This window comes from Hylobates moloch, unplaced genomic scaffold (assembly GCF_009828535.3).
Source record: "Hylobates moloch isolate HMO894 unplaced genomic scaffold, HMol_V3 SCAFFOLD_4, whole genome shotgun sequence".
NCBI lineage: Eukaryota > Metazoa > Chordata > Mammalia > Primates > Hylobatidae > Hylobates > Hylobates moloch.
In genome coordinates this window covers 21,743,188-21,763,479 of record NW_026652279.1, presented here as the reverse complement: position 1 = coordinate 21,763,479, position 20,292 = coordinate 21,743,188, and the positions used below count along the sequence as shown (strand labels likewise).

The 20,292-nt window shown below is 41.3% G+C and overlaps 1 protein-coding gene across 10 annotated transcripts in view; it reads right to left on the bottom strand.

Moving 5' to 3' along the window:
* ITPR1 (inositol 1,4,5-trisphosphate receptor type 1) overlaps positions 1–20,292 on the bottom strand; it is a 363,343-nt gene that overhangs the window by 175,134 nt on the left and 167,917 nt on the right. For 6 of the 10 annotated variants that reach the window (XM_058437182.1, XM_058437183.1, XM_058437190.1 and 3 more), the window contains exons 12-20: positions 19,099–19,143; positions 14,673–14,827; positions 11,834–11,933; positions 10,679–10,839; positions 9,718–9,859; positions 7,628–7,786; positions 5,366–5,538; positions 3,134–3,253; positions 1,980–2,177 (exon numbers count right to left, since the gene is read on the bottom strand). In XM_058437182.1, the coding sequence (XP_058293165.1) occupies positions 1,980–2,177; positions 3,134–3,253; positions 5,366–5,538; positions 7,628–7,786; positions 9,718–9,859; positions 10,679–10,839; positions 11,834–11,933; positions 14,673–14,827; positions 19,099–19,143 (1,253 nt within the window). The remainder of the gene's footprint in view (positions 1–1,979; positions 2,178–3,133; positions 3,254–5,365; positions 5,539–7,627; positions 7,787–9,717; positions 9,860–10,678; positions 10,840–11,833; positions 11,934–14,672; positions 14,828–19,098; positions 19,144–20,292) is intronic. The other 4 variants (XM_058437187.1, XM_058437188.1, XM_058437189.1 and 1 more) reach the window with 1 other exon arrangement.

Sequence of the window (20,292 nt, the reverse complement as noted above, 5' to 3'; positions counted from 1 at the left end):
CTATCCAGCTGTGTTGGAGCAATTATGTGACGACCTAATTCCGTTAGGTCCTTAATGTTTACTTTTTAAAATAAATGGGGGGAATGCTAAGGCCTAAGATGGTTGTCTATTTCTATCCCTTCAGCTGTGTTTTATTTATACAGTAAAGACCATGTAGGAAATGTTCAAGATATTACACATATTAAGCCTAATTAGAAATTTTATAACATTTTAAAGATCTTATATCATGTAAGTCACTCTAATTCCTACATATGTAAAAAAACATTTCCTTTACAAAAGTAGGAGACTCCTCACTTTTCATCTTCATCCAATTGCAAGTGAATGTTGTTAACTGGAACCTGACCAATTAAGGCACTCTTTCTCATTCACTTGGGAGAAGATGCATCAAACACTGAAAGAGTAAACACACTTGAAATGTGAAATAATAAGAAAGCCACAGGCTTTCAAACTAACAAATACTGCCTTCTGAATTAAAAACTCTATGTATTTCTAATAATCACGATTTGAAGACATTCTCAGCCTCATTAGATGTCAGGGAAATGCAAGCATAGACATGATTCTATTTCACACTTATAAAATTACCAAAAATTAAAAAGCATCATGATATTCAAGGTTAACAAAGACATGAAGAAACAAAGGTTGTCATCTACAACTGGTGGGTGTGTACATTGAAACATCCAATTTAGAATTGCTTAGTAAAGCTTAAAATATGAATATCCTCCAAGCCCACCTCCCAGTGTGGAATGGAAATTCATACATATACTCAGAAAAATTTGAATGAAGATGTTTCCTGACATGAAGAACTGTGGCATGTGACCAAATATCAAACAGCGATGAAAATGTAATAAATCAATAAAACAGAATATCATCCAGCAGTCCAAATTAAAGAAATGGATTAATCTCTATTAACACAGATATATTCAATATACCCACACTGAATAAATAAGACAAGTTTTAGAATTGTATTTGGAGTACAGTACCGTTTATATAAAATTTTAAGTAGAGATAAAATACTACATATGATTTATAGATGCATACAAATGTAGCACACAGAGAATGTGGATAGGATGCATACATCACACATGAATGAAAGAAAACAAAATACAGGAGGCAAGAAAAGGCATTTTATCTGCAGTTTTACTTATTTTTTAAAAAAAATAATAAAAGCCTTGCTTTATCTTCCCTTTCCTTTTCTTTTAAAAGTATTTATTGGTTCACTTCCCTTCTTTCTTCCCCTTCCCTTCCCTTCAGGTGGCAGGACTGGAAGGTCTTAGAGCTGGAGACAAGGAGGCACTGGGGACCGAGGAGGTGGCCGGCAGAGGTGAGACAGGTACACACAGGGAAACAGGCAGACAGGTAAACATATAAGGAATCATGGCAGCTGGAGGGAGTCATGAAATGGAAAAGATGAAGGCTAGAATAAACCCCATGGTGTTGGAATGGAATTCGAAGTATTAGTGTAAGTACATGATTTTTATTATATATTTGTGTAGTTATAGAAAGATACCTGGATGAATATGTAGATATATGTGTATACATATACAAACATCTTCTGGCTCTGCCTATAAACATTTGGTGAGATTGGCACTATCACCTTTATTTTGCAGATAAAGAAATTAGAGCATAAAATCAAACTTGGCCAATGTCAAAAAACTGGTAAGTGGAGAGGTCGGGATTTGACCCCACAGCTTGCCTCTTACATACCTACCACCATATCTACGGGCCATGCTGCTTAAGGATAAACTATCCCCAGCGACTGATGTGAGCACTCATCCTTTTTGGGAACCAGCCACATCCAGATGTCAACTAACTGAAATCTCACACTCTAAACTCCTAAAATACACATCTGGCTTTTTTCTAGACAGTCTTACAAGATGACACCTTGTGATTCCTCAAAGTAATCAACAAATGAGCAACAAATTCCTAAGTGCCACTGTTTTAGGGCACCCCAATCTGAGCCCCACACGTGTCCCATGCACCTGTAGTAGCTGAGAACGTCTCGGTCCTCCTTCTGCCCTTCTTTAGCGTCTTGCGCCAACTCCCTCACACTCTTGCTGCGAATCTCTTTGTTGCTGTCCCTCCAAAACAGCCACACCTCTTCCTCGTCTTCTCCTGCCTCCAGAGCATTCTCTCCAGTGGAAGAAACACCTTCAAATTCAAAACGAGAAAGAACCAACCTAGAAAACAAGAGGAGGAGGGAAAAGTTGCTATTTTTTTTTAAATACTTTGAGATCTAGCTTTACTTTCAGCATAAAGACACATGGAAAGACACTTTTTGTTTTGTATTTCCCCCAAGGGCAGAGCCGCAGAGAGCATGACATTAACGTCTTCATATACTGTAACCCAGTGGTTCTCGACTGTGGTGCTGCTGCCCCCAGTGGACACTAGGCAATGTCTCTGGACAGGTTTTTGGTTGTCACAACCGAATTGGAGAGGTGCTACTGGCATCTAAGTGGGTAGGGGCCAGGGATGCTGCTGAACATTTTACGGTGCCTAGGACAGCCCCACAACGAGGAATTACCAAGCCCGAAATGTGAAAATACCTAAACTGAAAAACCCTACATTAGCCCAAGCCCAAAACTGAGTTATACATGTGAATCAATGAAGTATCACTACCTCAGGACATAATTTAGTATTTTTTTAAAATGTTGTCCATATTACTGGCACTGTACTTCTCAGAAAAACTGCTCCTTTGCTAAAAATGAATTACTACTGTTAACAAAAATTCTGCAGACCAATAAACACGTTCTGAACAGTAATAATTTAAAACTCCTCCCAACACTGACTTAATCTTAACAATGAATATTAATTATGTCATTTGAAATTTTAAATTGATGGTTACACTTACAGAGTTTTAGACTCTTAAAATGTAGCTGTGTAAAATGCTCCCTGGTGAGTTTACATGACTTTAAAACTTGTATGCAAAGTAAGTGACACCACTATGCAGAGGAGGCGACATCAAAATCAAATTCAGTAATTCTCCTAATCAAGACTTTTCCAATAAGAAGATCAAATGCCAGCCACGCTGACTTTAGATCAACTCAAAAAACGATAGGGGTAGGTTTTATTCCTCATGAGCACCAACACTGAATGAACCACACGTTTTCCATCTAAACCCCGGCTCCCCACTCACTTGGTCTCAATCAGGATGTCAGCATTGGTGGGATTCAGCACAGCTTTACATATTAGTTCCTGGGTCACTGGAATCGATTTGTTCATGGAGACACAGAGGTCGGAGAGGTAATCTAAGAATCTAAACAGAAACAGAAACAGAACATTTTCTGTAGATAGAGCAGAGGTTAGGCTCCTGGAGCCCACCTCTTCCTTAAGTGCACAGGTCCAACATACTTTTACCAAGACATGTCAGCAGCATTCTAGGTCTCGATGCCAGTGTTTATGGCATCACCAGAAACCCACACGCCAGAAAGAAGGAAGAGGAAACAAGAAGGAAAGACAGCAGTGGCTGTGGTCAAGGAAGAGGTGTTGAGGCAAAGACGAGAAGAAGGAACAAGACAAGAAAGAAGCTCACATAAGGAGGGTGTGGTGGAGACACAGGGGAACCACAGTGGTGAGAGGCAATGCCCTGATGTTTGGCTACCTGTGTTGGAAGCCCGGTTAGGATCTTATTCGCGGAGTTCTGCTATGGAGCGTTAATTTGGGGAAATTACTAATTTCACTGTGCTTTAGCTGATGCTTATCCACAGGAAAGGATAATGTGTCACTTCTGAGGGCTGTCCTGAGGATTAAATGAGATAATTAATGGAAGGGCTTCCATTGCTCACTACCTGGCCCGTGAGCAGGATCCAGAAAATGCGGGTTATTTTGAAGGGTGGTAGTAGGTGTTTTTACAGCAACTGTGCCTGCGCTCCATTGTAATCATTTGTGACACCCACACTGTAAATTGCTTCCCACTTCAACTGAAAATGTGGGTCTTAATTAGAAGGACAAGAGAAGGGGAAAGAAATGGGGAGAGGGTGTACGAAAGATGAGCAGATCTGTGTGAATGAGATACAATCAACAGAATTCACTAATCTATAATAAAAACGCTCAACCAACAACTGAACTTGCAAGACTCTTACTGATTATATTGAGAGAGGGGAGTGTTTAACTGATAAGCAAGAGGTGCTAAAAAGTGAATGAGGCCGGGCACGGTGGCTCATGCCTGTAATCCCAGCACTTTGGGAGGCCAAGGCTGACAGATCACGAGGTCAGGAGTTCAAGACCAGCCTGGCCAATATGGTGAAACCCCGTCTCTACTAAAAACACAAAAATTAGCTGGGTGTGGTGGCACGTGCCTGTAGTCCCAGCTACTGGGGAGCCTGAGGCAGAACAATTGCTTGAACCCAGGAGGCGGAGGTTGTAGTGAGCTGAGATCTCGCCACTGTACTTCAGCCTGGGTGACACAGTGAGACTCCATCTCAAAAAAAAAAAAAAAAAAAAAAAATAGGGAATGAAAAGAGTGAGATCCAGTCAATTGCAACAACATGGATGGAACTGGAGGTCATAACGCTAAGTGAAATAAGCCAAGCACAGAAAGACAAACATCGCGTCTGCTCACTTATTTGCGGGATCTAAAAATCAAAACAATTGAACTCATGGACACAGAGAGTAGAAGGATGGTTGCCAGAGGCTGGGAAAGATAGTGGGAGGGCAGCGGGGAGGTGAGGATGGTTAACAGGTACAAAAAAAAAAACAATTAGAAAGAACAAATAAGACCTACTGTTTGTAGGTAAATTGGGTAATTACAGAACGAATAAGACCTACTGTTTGTAGGTAAATGGGGTAATTACAGTCAATAATTTAATTGTACATTTAAAAATAACTAAAAGAATAGAACTGAATTCTTTGTAACACAAAAAATAAATGTTTGAGGGGATGGAAACCCCATTCTCTGCAATGTAATTATTACACATTGCATGCCTATATCAAAACAACTCATGTACCCCATAAATATATACACCTACTATGTACCCACAAAAATTAAAAATTAAAATTAAGAACATTTTTTAAAAAGTGAATGAATGACCAACAATTGTCATTTACTCTGCATCTACTAAGTGCCATGCACGTCACATGCATTTATTCTCATTTAATTTTCGTAACTACCCATTTAACAGATGAGGAAATTAAAGTTCAGGAAAAAACCCAAGCTCATCCAGGTGGTACACATTGGAGCTAGGAATGCACCCCCCAGGTCTCATTTTAACACCATGTTCTTGCCACTACTCATCAAAAAGCCTCTCCAGACCTAACTAATCAAAACTTGTCACTAGCACCACAAGGAAACGTAGTAAAAAGCACCAGCTAAGTCCCTGCATCTTAAAGGCACAGACACCATCCTGCATTGACCCCACTCCCGCCTCACCTGGGCTCCCTGTTCTTTCGCACCAGGCTGACAAATGTGTCAATCTCTGCCGCAGTAATGTGTTTTTCCAGGAGTTTCCGATTATTGTGGAGCAGGGCAGTGATAGTGTCTTCAGCCAACACATCATAGCCAATCTGCTTCTGCATGAAGCCAAACTGCTTGGCTATATACTCCTTTATAAGGAGAGAAAAGAGATGTCAGCAGGAAGGATAAATGACAATATGGTTAAGTGTAGAATAAAGAAAGCAGCAACGTTTCCTGATGAGAACTACTGCTCCTAAGAGAAATTACAGTATAAGGGAGGGTGTTTCTACAACTTTCTATCCTACGGCAACAGCTGCAAACTCCTTCACATTCTTTATTTTACTAAGCCTGCCACACAAACGTAATTAAGCAAAATAGCCTGTATTTACATGTGGATATTTTATTAAGTGCACAGTATAAATTTTAATCTAGTGATTTATTTTTCAAAAAGGTCCAAAGCTGGTTTTCACCTCTAAACGGATTCCTAATTCAAGAGGACTTAACTGTGCCCCCAGTGATCTGTGCTGCTAAATAAACACAGATGAAGCCTACCTGGATATCTGGAACAATGTTACCCTGTGTCATTTCCTTTATTTGTGGTAAAAAATACTTTTTTAAAGTCAATGAGTAGCATAAGAAGGTCAGGAATACCTAAGAAAATCCATCACACGCATGGAACTCATGAATACATCTCTGGTTTCTCTCTTTTGGGATCAGATATCACATTCCATAGAAATATTTGTGAACTGAAGGAAATCTCTTATGAATACATGTTTGTTTCTATTCAAAGATGCTTCCCTGGCCAAGATAGACTGCTTGCTCAAAATTCAAGTGGCCCTTGAAACTTGCTTTAATTTTTTTCCTATTAATTCCTAAATCCCAGAAACTATTTATGATGAACATAATGAAAACAGGCCATGGTTTTCAGCCTATACTCTACAAGGAGGCATTGTTTAGGAACTCATCATCTGCCAACTGGCAAAGGGTCCAAAAACAACTAAGCAAAGATGTCTAATCCAGCAATTCCAAGAGAGACTAATTTGTTTCCCCATGTACAAGCAAAGTGTCTTGACATGCCCCACAGACCCAGATGGATCCTCATCTGAAGATGGGAGAGAGGAACAGAATAAAATCTCTCTGCCTATTTGATTATAGTATCAATGCGCTGAAGGTGGATTTAAAGCAATCACAGCTTGTTACCCTTCAAAAAAAGCACTATTCAAGATCAACACTATCTTTATGGTGACACGACAAAAAACCTTTAACTACAAAGAAAAAAGTCTAAAAGTCCAGTATCGTGGCAGAGAAAACCTTAAAAACAAAAGCCTTTTGCACCAAAAGGCAGGGATAGTTCACATAAAGTGGTAAGAGTCAAGGTTATAACAAGCAGCATTTTGTATGCCTATGGTACTCCATGTGGCACAAATCTTCTAAACCTCAGCACTACTGACATTTTAGGCAGGATAATTCTTTGTTGTGGGAGGATGTCCTTGGCACTGCTGGGTGTTTGAGAGCATCCCTGGCCTCCCCTCACCAGATGCCAGTAGCACCACGAAGTTGTAAAACTCAAAAGGGTCTCCAGACGTTGCCAAATATTCTCTGGGGGACAAAATTACCCCCAATTAAGAACCTATGATGTAGCAATATAGTTCTCAGGTTTCCTTAGAATCTGAAGGTTGTTTGGAGCCCACAAAGAGGTTAGAACATTTATTTCATAGGAGACTATACATTGTGTGTGTGTATATAAATACACATATACTGAGTATAATATGTAAAATATAACTATATATAAGATATATCTATAAACAATGACTTAGAATGTCATAAAACATGAACCAGAAACAAAATAAAGATCATGTTTCTAGAAAGAGATGGAGGATTTTAAAGGTGGCAGGAAGAAAAGACTCCACTATATCTTTAATATAAACACATGGCATCATTTCACCCCTAAGCCCTAAGAGAATACGCCATAAAAAATTCTACAAATGTAAAACCAACTCCAAAACCAGAAATCTCATAGAAAGGTGTCTGCAGAAGAGAATTCTCCAGTACGTTTCTTAACGATTCGGTAATAATATTCTTCCTGGGCTTGTGTTTCCTTCCCAAGAGCAAGCTTCACACTGAACTATTCTCTATCCATTCTAGAAATAGATATGTGACACTAAAACCTCATGAGGAAAGTACATAAACTTCAGGGAGGAAACTGACAACCACATCCCATCACTGCTTAATCCAAACCTGGTTCTTCCTGTAGTCTTGCTGCGAGTGTCTCAGCACCCTGTAGCAGAGCCGGCAGATGTGTCTGAAAGGAGCGTGCCGCTGGTCCCCGAGCTCTTCCAGCCGAAGCATTGGGCCATCACCGCAGTCTGTGAATGGGGCTTGTAACAACTTGAAGATCTGTTTGTGAAAATGAAAAGTAAAAATGGCAATCACTTAGGGCTTCAAAGCTAACCCTCTGTTTGGAAGTAATGCAAGCTCAAGCGTGGCTGGATCACATCGGAAAGTTTCTCTATCCAAACACATCCATAACCTGAACACGGCATTCAGCCCATCAACTGAGACGGGGGACTCACTGAATTAAGTCTACCTAGACTTCACTGGTCCTCATATACCTAACAGCACAGTGTTTGAGCAAAGTGTTTAAGAACACAGACAATGGAATCAGCAAATTCTAGGTGGAAACACAAACCTTTATTACTTCCTAGCAGTACAGATTACAGTCAAACTAAACCCCCATTTCCTTACCAGCAAAATGGAAAGAATAATGCCTGTATCACAAAGGTGTAGTAAAGATGAAAATGGATGATAATTTTAAATCGCACTAGTGCCCTGCACAAGTAATCAATGAAGGCTCCTGCCAGTCAGTTATTTTTTGCCTCTCAGGAATTACTATTGTACAAATGAGCACCGGCATTAAGCCAGAGGTCTAATTTGAGAATCATCACATGAAACAACAGCTGGACATTTACTCTTGAACTGGGAATTCTTGTTGCAACAAGATGGATTGTTAATAAATTCTGTCTATCATAGACCAATATGAAAAAGTAATCTCAAATCCCATGTTCCATGGGGACCAGTGGGACTTGTAACTAATATGTTTCTCTTTTACCTTTGGTGGCCTGGAATTCCCGTGGCAAGCTTGTGGGCTAATCTCCAGCTGGGTTACAGAACGACATGGTATGCATCTCTGTGCATTTAATCTACTCTGGATTTGTCACTTTACTGCCTCTAATTTGTCTTTATACCAGTTTATTTACATTTACATCCAACAATACCATCTATGTATTTCCTGTCAACTACTACCCATTCTTTATGGAAAGATTTTGTGGTGACTTATGGGGCCCTCTATAAGAGCCTATATAGGCCTTCTCAGTTTATAGAATATGCCAAATCTCCCAAATGTATAAATAACCTTAAGGTCACTTGCACTTTATATTAATTTTGAGGAAAATAAAGTTGTCAACTGAATGTTTCTTGAAGTTCCTAACAGGTAAACTCTCACATGATTGATATCCAACAAGTACGGTAAAAATCAATTGAACTGAACTATCAAGCCATGAACAGACACTGAAGAACCCTAGTTGCATATCACTAAGTAAAATCTGCCCAACTGAAAAGGGTACATATTGTTTGATTCCAACCATGTCACATTCTGTAAAGGGAAAAAACGGATGCAGTAAAAACATTCGTGGCTGTGAAGGGTTAGCAGGAAGGACAGACAAATAGGAGGAGCACAGATGATTTCAGGGCAGTGAAACTATTCTGTATGATATTATAATGGTGGCTAAATAGCATCAAACATTTATCAAAACCCATAGAAAATAAAATGCCAAGAGTGAACCCTAACGTAAACTATAGACTTCAGGTGATAATGATGTATCAATGTTGATTCACCAAATTGTCACCAACGTCTCACTGGGATGTAGGATGTCGACAGTGGGGGAGGCCAGGTGTGTGAGGACAAGAGGAGATATGGGAACTCTCTGGACTTTTCGCACAATCTTGCTGAGAACCTAAAACTGCTCTAGAAAATAGTCTATTGAAAAATCAGTTCATCAAGCCTTTGAGGTAGGAATCACCAATATCCCTCAGTGATCCCACTGATTTCTCTTTTTCTTTCTCTCTTTTGAGACAGGTTCTCTCTCTGTCACCCAGGCTGGAGGACAGTGCTGCGATCTCGGCTCACTGCAACCTCCATCTCCTGGGCTCAAGTGGATCCTCCCGCCTCAGCTTCCCAGAGTGCTGGGATTACAGGCATGAGCTACCACTCCTGGCCTCCCACTGATTTCTCGTAAAGCCAAATCCCCAGTACGCCACATCTCACCAACCTGCTTGAGAATATTCTGTTCTCTCATCAGTTTCTGCCGTTCTCTGTTGGGCTTGGAGAAGACAACTTCAAGAACATCTTGACCAGAATTAGTTCCACCAGTGACGAAGTAAACCAAGTCTTCCAGCAGCTTGGTTACAGACCTTAGGAGGAAAGAAGCTATTAGAGACAGATGTGCTCAGTGTTCAGCAGGCTGGAAGCTTTGCCTTGGAAGCCTTCTGGACTAATGAGCCAGTTAAACAGGGGCAGACCCACACTTTCCAATTTCTTTGAAACTGACAACCGAGGCCAAGTACCAAAGAAAGTGAAAGACACAAAACATATCATTGTCCACAAAAGGATGATCACCTTTGTGAAACATCAGACACAAAATTTTTTCTCAGAGTAACCTCATTCCCTGACATTTAGTAATGTGGTTCTAGAAACCAACTTAGAGACAGAAAGAGAGAGAGAGGTCTTCATCATTTTATTAGTATTATTTTTTTGAGATGGAGTCTCACTTTGTCACCCAGGCTGAAGTGCAATGGTATGATCTTGGCTCACTATAACCTCCGCCTCCTGGATTCAAGCAATTCTTCTGCCTCAGCTTCCTGAGGAGCTGGGATTACAGGCACCTGCCACCATGCCTGGCTAATTTTTGTACTTTTAGTAGAGACGGGGTTTCACCATGTTAGCCAGGCTGGTCTCAAACTCCTGACCTCAAGTAATCCACCCACCTCAGCCTCCCAAATTGCTGGGATTACAGGTGTGAGCCACTGCGCCTGATCTTCATAACTTTAGAGACTCAAAAAATGAATGCAAAAATATATTTCTTAAAAGTTATAAACTGAAGCCACCCATAAATGCCAAGGCCTGCTACCCCATGTTCAGCTGTTCAGAGTCACCATTCTCTCAATCCACAATGGATGTCAGAAACTCTCAGTGGGGGAGGACGGCTGGGCTGAGCACGTGGGAGTGCTCACCTCCTTTCATTCTGGGTGATGGTGCCCTTCTCCAGCTTCCCAGCAATGGAGCCCAGCACCTTGCTGGCATCATTGGCAAAGTCCAGGTCCCGAACTTCAGCAGGAGAAACTGGAACTATGGCAAATGCTTCCTTATCCTCCTTCACAGGAGAGGTGCCAATCTGAAATTCAAGGTGGTCCTTGTGAGATAATCTCTTGGATGGGAAGGATAAGACTTTAATCAAACACTACATTTACGAGACACTGGCTGATCCCAAGATACTGGAGCTACCTTGCAGTTAAAATGACATCGGAAAAAATTCTGGAAGGATGTACTCCAAATGGTTAACAGTTGTTATCTCTGGAAATTGGTATTACGGGGACCAGTGAGGCAGAAAGGGAGCATTAATACCATTTTTAACTTCATTTGTTACAGGGAGCATGCAAAATTCTCATAATTAGAGAAGATGTTTGTAAATACATAGAGAAAAAGCAAATATGGAAAATGGTAATTAATGATTCTAAGTGAGGAGCATTATAAGGATAGACACTGCACCATTATTTCAACTTTTCTATAAATCTAAAAATCTTCAGTAAAGAAGTAAAAAATTTCAATAAGCTTCCCCAATGCCACAACAAAAGAAAAGTTATATGAGAGCATCCTTCCATTTGTTAAAAGAAAACCCCCATGTCTATGTATTTATACTCTATGACTCTGGAGACAGGGGGAAGGAGAAGTAGGGAGAGAAAGTAAAGGGACTGAGAGAACGTTCATGAAATAAAAGTGTATATTGACATATATAGAGAAATAAATAATAGAGATTGGGGAAAATCAACTAGATACTTGATGTACCTCAAGACGAAAGCAAACATTTCCCAGCCCAAATTATCCTTCAGACAGTCATGAAATGTGGTTGAAATCCAGACAATTGCTCAACCATTATGGCAGAAGCCACGGAATAAAATTAAAAAGTTCTAGTTATTTCAAAAGCCCCGGGTTTGCTCCACTCAGGTCTCTTGGAGAGTATTCTTTTGTCACATTCAAGTTCCGCCATGACCACACTCTCGCCAAAGCAACAAAACTCCACAGTTTCATACTCCCTGATCTGTCTTCAAAGGAGCCCTTTCATTAGGAAACACAAGACCAAAAAGAGACAGGCAAGTCCCAGGACTTACTTTCAGCATCACGGGCTTTTCTTCTTCCTTGTCAATAGGAATATTTGTGCTGTGAACCCAGGTATTAGTACATAGGTGTCTGAGCCGAACATAAGAGTTCCTAATAGGGAAAAAAGGAGAGTTTTAGGGAAATAAATATTGAGGTTTACTCTGTAGCCCCTAGTCTAGAATATAATCTATCAAAATAGAAATAGCAAAGTGGTTTCTCACTGCATACACTGGGCAATATACACGAAGGGGCAAATGGTTCAGGTCCAAGCCACAGTCTGATGCATTTACAATAGAAAATCATTCATAACAACTCTACAGTTACTGTTATATGTTATACTTCTAAACATGAGATCATACTCCATGAATGAGTGTCTCAGCATAAACAGAGTGTGAGACAGAGCAACAGGAAGTACTTATGGTGTATATATTAGTGCTTATAACAAGAAATGATAATATAGCAATGATTGAAATTTTCATATGGATCAGTGAAACAATAAATGATATCATAAAATTTCTGGAAAAAAATGAGTATTTACTAATCTTGTGGTAGGGAAAGCCTTTTGAATCATGTAACAAAATATAAGATTCCTAAATTTTAAAAATAAAAGATGGATAACTCTCATTACATAGTTTAAATTTTATATCATCTATATCAAAAAAAAAAAAAAAGAACCATCATAAGCAAAGTTGAAAAAACATCACCATAGCCTGGGAAAATAAAAGAGTAGCACATTGCATTGAAAGGTTATTATTCTACACACAAAGTGCTGTTACAAATCAATAAGAAAAATATGAATATAGGAAATGAAAATGAGACAAGAACACAAACTGGTAATTTAATAATGAAATACAAATGACCAAGAAACACGAAAGTATAGATTCAGCCTCGTTAGTATATGAGTTACACAAGTTAAAACAATATGATTTTATTGTATCATATTCCAAAGATCTTAAAGACTGATAAAACCCAGTATCAACAAGAGCTTAGGGAAGTAAGTCCTATGTATTGTTGGTGAGAGTGTAATCAAGTAAAACTCTGAAAAGAAGTCTAGCACCTTGTAGAACACATAAAATATATCTATCCGTTCCCCTACCAATCCTATTTTTAGGTATTCTTCCTCCTTCAGTGGTGATAGTACAGGTGCAAATGAGGCAAACAGATGTTCAGCAAAGCATTATGTATAATAATAAAAACTGTAAACAATCTGATATCTCAATAATGGACTAGTTAATAGAATACAATTCCATTATATTCTATTATTGTTACAATGTAATATTAACATATTACATATTAATACCTATATTAATATACTGCATTAATGCAGTATAACAAAACAGTCCAATAATGAACCAGTTAATACAATATTAACTAGCTGATACTACAGTTATTTAAAGACGATTACAATTGACTACAACGGTTTTTTTTTTTTTCCTTTGGAGACAGGGTCTCGCTCTGTTGCCCAGGCTGGAGTGCAGTGACACAATCTGGGCTCACTACAACCTCTGCCTCCCAGGCTTAGGTGATACTCCCACCTCAGCCTTCCAAGTAGCAGGGACTACAGGTGTGTGCCACCATGCCTGGTTAATTTTTTTGCATTTTTTGTAGAGTTGGGGTTTTGTCATGTTGTCCAGTTGGTCTCAAACACCTGGACTCAATCAAGTGATCTGCCTGCTTCGGCCTCCCAAAGTGCTGGGATTACAGGCATGAGGCACTGCTCCAGGCCTGATTACAACAAGTATTTAAGACGATGACAATTGATATTCATTTGCTTGGAGATATGTATAAAACACAGTATTCAGTTAAAAAATGTTTAAAATAGCTTATGATCCCATCTATAATAAATGATACACACATCTCTGTGTGACCAGAGACTTGTCTAAAACTACATAAACAAAAAATGTTACCAGTAGCTACCTCTGAAAGGTTGAAACACAGCCAATACTTCACGAAGGGCCATACATGTAATCCATAAATGACAGTGACATTTCCATTAACCAACATGGTATTGAAGAGTCAGAATTGCCCAAACAACCCTATGTGTCTTAAACATTTAAGATTTTGGGTTCTGCTATGGGACTCACTGACTTATGATATGTTGCTTAAACTCTCTGAGCCTCAGTTTCTTCATCTACAAGAAAGGGTGATAGGAATACCTATCTCTCACTGCGTTTTTTGAGAAAGATGAAATTATATAACACAAGTAGAGTACTTAGCTTTGTGCCTAGCATGCAGTCAGCACTCAATTAAATGTCAGCCATTATTATTAATATTGCTGATTCTGTTGTTAACAGTAAGCTTTTTTCCCTATTTATAGTCCAGCTATTTCCCCTAAAAAATGCAATCTTAAGCAACAAAACTAAAAGTTAAATTTTAAAAAATAACTAAAGACTTCTGGTTTAATGTCTTAATACTTGTTAATAAAATTTACTATGCACACAGTGAACTTCAGGTATTTTATCTTCTAGAATTTCTTTTCAATGGTTTCTTCTACTTCCATTCAATTTCCTAGTTTCCTCTACTCCCTTCCTTTTTCCCCAAACCAAGAGCTCTCCCAAGGTTTGGGGAAGGAGGAAGGGAGTAGAGGGAACTAGGAAAATTGAGCTACTTGGGCTTATGGTTTGGCTTGTTTACCTAAATATAGCACTTCTCATTCAATTACTGAGAACTTATCAGAGGTGAGCCACTAAAAAAATCAGTTGCCATACTGGGCAGTCAGTCCAAACCTTTCACCAAATCCTTTATAAAAATCTAAAAGAAAAGGCAGTAATGATTTGGATTCCAAGAAACCTGGTCAGGCCACCTATACCAGGCCTGATTCTTTGGGGATAAACAATTTTAAAATCATACCTTGGGACAAGGCTGTCGCCTCCACGGAGAGTGGTGGGGTCTAGCTCAAAAATGGAGGAGATGTCATTGCCTTCAGGCACAGAGACCAGGGAGTACACCATCTTTTCTTGGGCATTCCGCAACCTACTTCTAGAGGCGTCCTGATCAGCGTCTACCTGAGGAGGTAAAGTCATCAAATCAAGAACTACGCATGCCAAACCCTTCACTCTCTACAATTATTCCACAATCCACAGGAACGGAGAAGAAAGGATCGTGAATGTCAGCAGTTGGCAGGAAAAGGACCACAGTTACAGAGCAGTCCTAAAAGATGACAACTGGCCATGCAGCCAAGGATATTTATGCTCTACCTCTTTGTGTTGCAATAAAAATGTTCCAGCTGGGCACGGTGGCTCACCCCTGTAATCCCAGAACTTGGGGAGGCCAAGGCAGGTGGACCACGAGGTCAGGAGTTCAAGACCAGCCTGGCCAAGAAAATGAGACCCCGTCTCTACTAAAGATATAAAAAATTAGCCCAGGCTAGCTGCAGTGGCTCAAGCCTGTAATCCCAGCATTTTGGGAGGCCAAGGCAAGCAGATCACCTCAGTTCGGGAGTTCAAGACCAGCCTGACCAACATAAACCCCATCTATACTAAAAATACAAAAATTAGCTGGGCGTGGTGGCAGGCCCCATCTATACTAAAAATACAAAAATTAGCTGGGCGTGGTGGCAGGCGCCTGTAATCCCAGCTACTTGGGAAGCTGAAACAGAAGAATCACTTGAACCCGGGTGGCAGAGGTTGCAGTGAGCTGAGATCGTGCCACTGCACTTCAGCCTGGATGACAGAGTGAGGCTCTGTCTCAAAAAAAAAAAAAAAAAATTTTTTTTTCAACAACGTGGAGTTACACTAATAGATGACCATGGAAGGAGTGCTCTAGATGGTATTAAAGAAAAAAAAAAAATTCTAGGTACATCCATCCTCAGAAGCTCAGGGAGAGGGTATTTTGAGGAAACTCATCCTGCAGATTTGGTTGTGGGTGGCTGTATTCATCTACAGTGATAACTGTCTACTCACAATATGATACAGCGACTTCCCAGGAGAAAAACTAAACAAAATAAACCTGAATCCAAGTGTTCGTAAGCAGCAACCCCAATGCAGCCAAAAGAAATATTTGAGAAGTCAGCGTAGCCCTGAAAAAGATGTCCATCATTAATTGAGAGGGCTGCTGATGACAGGTCAGGGAAGACGGGCCTCTCCTGAGACATCAGGGATTTGGCTGAGAGCGAAGAAAATCTCTGACAGCGAAGGCTGAGGAACAACAATGAAAACTTTCCTGAGAAACTAAAAAAGCACATTCTAGGCTCCAAAGCCCATCTGCCCACAGATATTCAAGGAGAGGGCTTAGACAAGGAGCCTGCTCAGAAGAGACCGGCCAGCTCACGCTCAGCCCGGCAACTCTACATTGGGTGATTTTCCACGTCTAACATCCTTGCAGGATGACAGCATCCACCTGCATCTACTGAGGAAGCACATTTTCTTTGTCACTACAGCCTGCTTTTCTTAGGCTGAACCTCTGCCCCCTTTCCAGACAGACAGGAAGGAGACTTCACCAGGAAAACAAAAGAATCAAGAAACGGAAATCCAATCAAAGGCAAAGGAGAGAGCCTGGGAGAATCTAACTCCACAGAGCCTGAAATGCAGGAGCACAGGGCAATAGCCTGTCAGTTCAGCTGCGGCCCCCAACCTCTATGTGTGTTTTTTTAAAAAGGTTCTTTTAATATCCAAAAACCTGTATCTCTTCCCTTTCTCACACTTTCTCCTCTAATCACTTGCCCCTTTACTTGCACAAACCCCAGACCCTTTATTCTATCTACGCTAAAGGAAGAATTACCTGGAGAGCGACAGAACACTTCTACAACCTCAGCTTAGGAGAAGAACTTTGAGCAACATTTGTTCTCTCTGAACCACCTGGCATAGCACTCCACATGCCACTTGCAAAATAAACTCTGACCTGGCTATGGTTTGAGACACAGGGCTCAGCTACAGGCTGGCAGTTAAGTTTCAGAGACCTGTGGGAGTTGAGAGGAAAATCGCAACTGCATTACGTCCACTGGGTCTGGAAAAGTGACTGAGAGGCAGCGTCCTGACATCCTTTCTGTGTGCAGTCGGCGCTTGCCACCTAGTGGAAAGAAAGGCGCATGTGCAGAAGCCTGGCAGAGGAGCAGGAGCCTCTGGTGGTCCTTTTTCTCCCTCTGGCACCAAGCAAGTGTCTTCAGGGTCCTGAATTTAGAAGGACGAGCACAACAAAGCCAAGTGAGGTCCCAGGCAAAAACCACAGGCACTGAAGCTGTTCTTAGGGAAACCAATCAACTCAAAAAAATTCGAGGTTTTCCACCCAAGTTTCCAAACCAAGAAGAGTATGAGGGGGGTGGCGTCCTCCCAGTACTAACACCTTGCCACAGAGGCAGATCTGTGCTGTTGGCCGTGTGGGCATCGGGTAAGATCCCCTCTCCATGCACCCCTCCTCTGCAAGCAGCCCACCCCCAATCAACATCGAAGTAGCCAGAGCGATGCAGTCTGGATCTGCACCCAAGGCTGCTGGCATATCCGCCTCTGACACCAAGAAGCACGAAAAGGTCAAAAGACCACTGAAATCTGCGGGAGCCTGAGATGCAGGATGAGTCAGGACCACTCTCAACGGCTGCTTCCTCCTCTGTACCAGGAAGATCCTAAAACCCGCCCTAACTCCTTTTATACACTGCTGTGCAGCCCAGTCAACCTGGTGGATGCAAAGGCACTAAAAATGCTAATGATCTTGGAGAACTTGAAAAATGCCACTTGTATAGATGAAGGAATTGAGGCTCAGAGAGGGCAAGTAACTTGTCCAAGGTAACACAGCTCATAAATGGTATGTCTGGTATTTAACTGCACTCTTCCTCCTGCACCGTAAATGCCAGTCTTCCCTCCTGTACCAGGAGGCCAGGAGAGCAGCCCTCCACCCGCCAGAGCACAAAGTTCATTTGGACATCAGCGCTCACTGAAAGGATCCACAGCTTGCCTAATCTCAGAGGTAAGATTTCCTCCATGTCACCACAGACGGCAGCATGGAGACCACCGGATGTTGGCCACACAGAGGCAGCTCCTTCTCTTGAAATGAAGGTGCAAGGACAAGAACCGTCCTATGAAACATGATGTCCCTCCCAGTCCAAGTGTTCAAACAATAACAACATGAACATGATGCAGAGAAGTTTTACCACAGAGTTCCTCATGCACTGACAGAGACTTAAACTGGGTCAGGGTTTTCCAAGCCATATTAACTGCGGAAGCAAAGCTTTCAAAATGGACTCCAGAAATAGGGGTGACAAGGATGAAAAGAAGGAAGGTGAGCCTCGGGTACCCCAGTAAGGAGCACAAAAGGGAGGAGAGGCTCCCCAGCAAGTCCACAAACCCACAGCAGGAAGGCCTCAGTTAGAGTGTCTTTCAAAGACAACATTTCACCAAGACGTAACTAGAAGGATAACCATAACAGCAGAATTCACACCACTTTCCAAGGACAATTACAATTTGAATTCCCTTCACCCCATTCCCTTCATTAAAGCGCCTTAAGAAAATCCCTCCATTTCTTTTTCAAAATCTTGCCAAATTTATAAAAGAAAGAAACACCCTCAATACCACCTTCCATGCCCACTACTGAGATCATCATGTAGACACACATGTCAAACACAGGAGCAACTGTTTTAATCCTAGACCAGAATCAAGCACTCCACAAGAAAACTGTCTTATTTATACCCACCCTTTCCATGTAACACAGCCACTGCCTTCTTCAACCCATAAATGTGGACACCTGAAGTCCAAAGTGTCTACATATCAGCATTACTTGGCGATATGGTCTCCAGAGAAAGATCCATTTTGCACTTAAAATTCTAAACCATTACTATACACTAAAGCCTATTTCTGACCTTGCAGAAATCAAGGACGGATTAGCTGAGTATCTAATCACACGCCAGGTGCACTACGCCTCATGTGTTACTGCCATAGCCTCAGTAGCACTATCCACCTCACATACTGAAAAAGCTGTGTGAGTCATGGATTGAGGTCAATAGCAATAAGACAATTGGTTTGAAGAGGCCATCTTCTATATGGGGCATCACTGTCTCCAACCCTAGGAGTCTTCCAAGTGATACCATGAACTTCTCCAACTTAGAAATGGAGACCCCGTTACTACACATGGAAATACCACCATGAACAACAGTCCCTGGACCAATCGAGACACAAAGGACTATGGTCCCTCTCAAGGGAAGCACAGAACATGATCGTGTTTTAAGGGAGCCTAAGGTTTCTCCTTCCCCAGCACTCAGTAACCACAGTGACAGTTTCTTAAATGGAGCTCCAGATCATTTGGCTGCACCCTACCAGATGAAGACAAGAAGGCTCTTGTCCATACTTACTGAGGGCTGAAACTCCAGGCATTCTTCCTCAAATTCAGGGTCTACCTGATGAAAAAGAATCATTAGGAAATTAAAACATCCATTGCTTTCTTAAGGAGTGGGCCCCACTTGCAGGAGACTTCAAGGCCTGCAAACATCCTTGAACAGCTAAGAACTTGTCCATTCCCTCTGTTCACAAAACCAGCATGCCACAACAATGACACAGGTCACATGGGTACAGCACAAATGGAACATCCACCAGTCACCAAGAGACGGCTCTCAAGTATAGACAGAGGAAGACAATGAATTCACTTGCAAAGCAATAGTTAAAAGCCTGAGATGAATAAAAGATCAATACACAGTCACTGATAATCCTGCTTATTTTTAGCTAAAAATAAAAAATGTAGGCCTCCAGCAAGAGCTACATTAGCCTCAAAACATAACAGATAATGCCACCACCATTAGTCTTCAGGAAATCACATAAATCATCTCTCACAGCTGATTAGCTGGGTCTGTAATTCCCTACGGCTTTATCTCAAATTTGAACTTAGAGTTCTTGATCTTCAGTTCTTAAATATATCAAAATCATCACTTCATGTATTAGGCACCGTGGGGGGCTGAGCACACTTAGAGCCAGCCTTCCTCGGTTCAGGCACAGGAGCAGTGCTGACACCCACCATCACCTTGGAAATCTCTCAGCGGTCTCATGGGTGGTCCCAGACAACAGTGGGGGTCTTTTGATGCACGACTAGAATCTGATAGAAATATGCATCGTACATCTCCCAGCAGATCGGAGTAAAACTCAACATGTCACACAGTAGGATGGCTCCTTCATCTGATACAAAAATTAAAAGGTAAATTCCTCCCGTCCTTCAGCATTGAGTCTTTCGTCTCCTCAAAAACCCTTCATAGACATTTTTTTTTTTTGAGACAGAATCTCATTCTGTCACCCAAGCTGGAGTGCAGTGGTGCAATCTCAGGTCACTGCAACCTCTGCCTCCCGTGTTCAAGCGATTCTCCTGCTTCAGCCTCCCAAGTAGCTGGGACTACAGGCGTGTACCACCACACCCGGCTAATTTTTGTAGAGACGGGGTTTCACCATTTTGGCTAGGCTGATATTGAACTCCTCAGCCTCCCAAAGTGCTGGGATTATAGGTGTGAGCCACTGTGCCTGGCCCCTTCACAGACATTTAAGGTAAAGTTAATTTGTGTGAT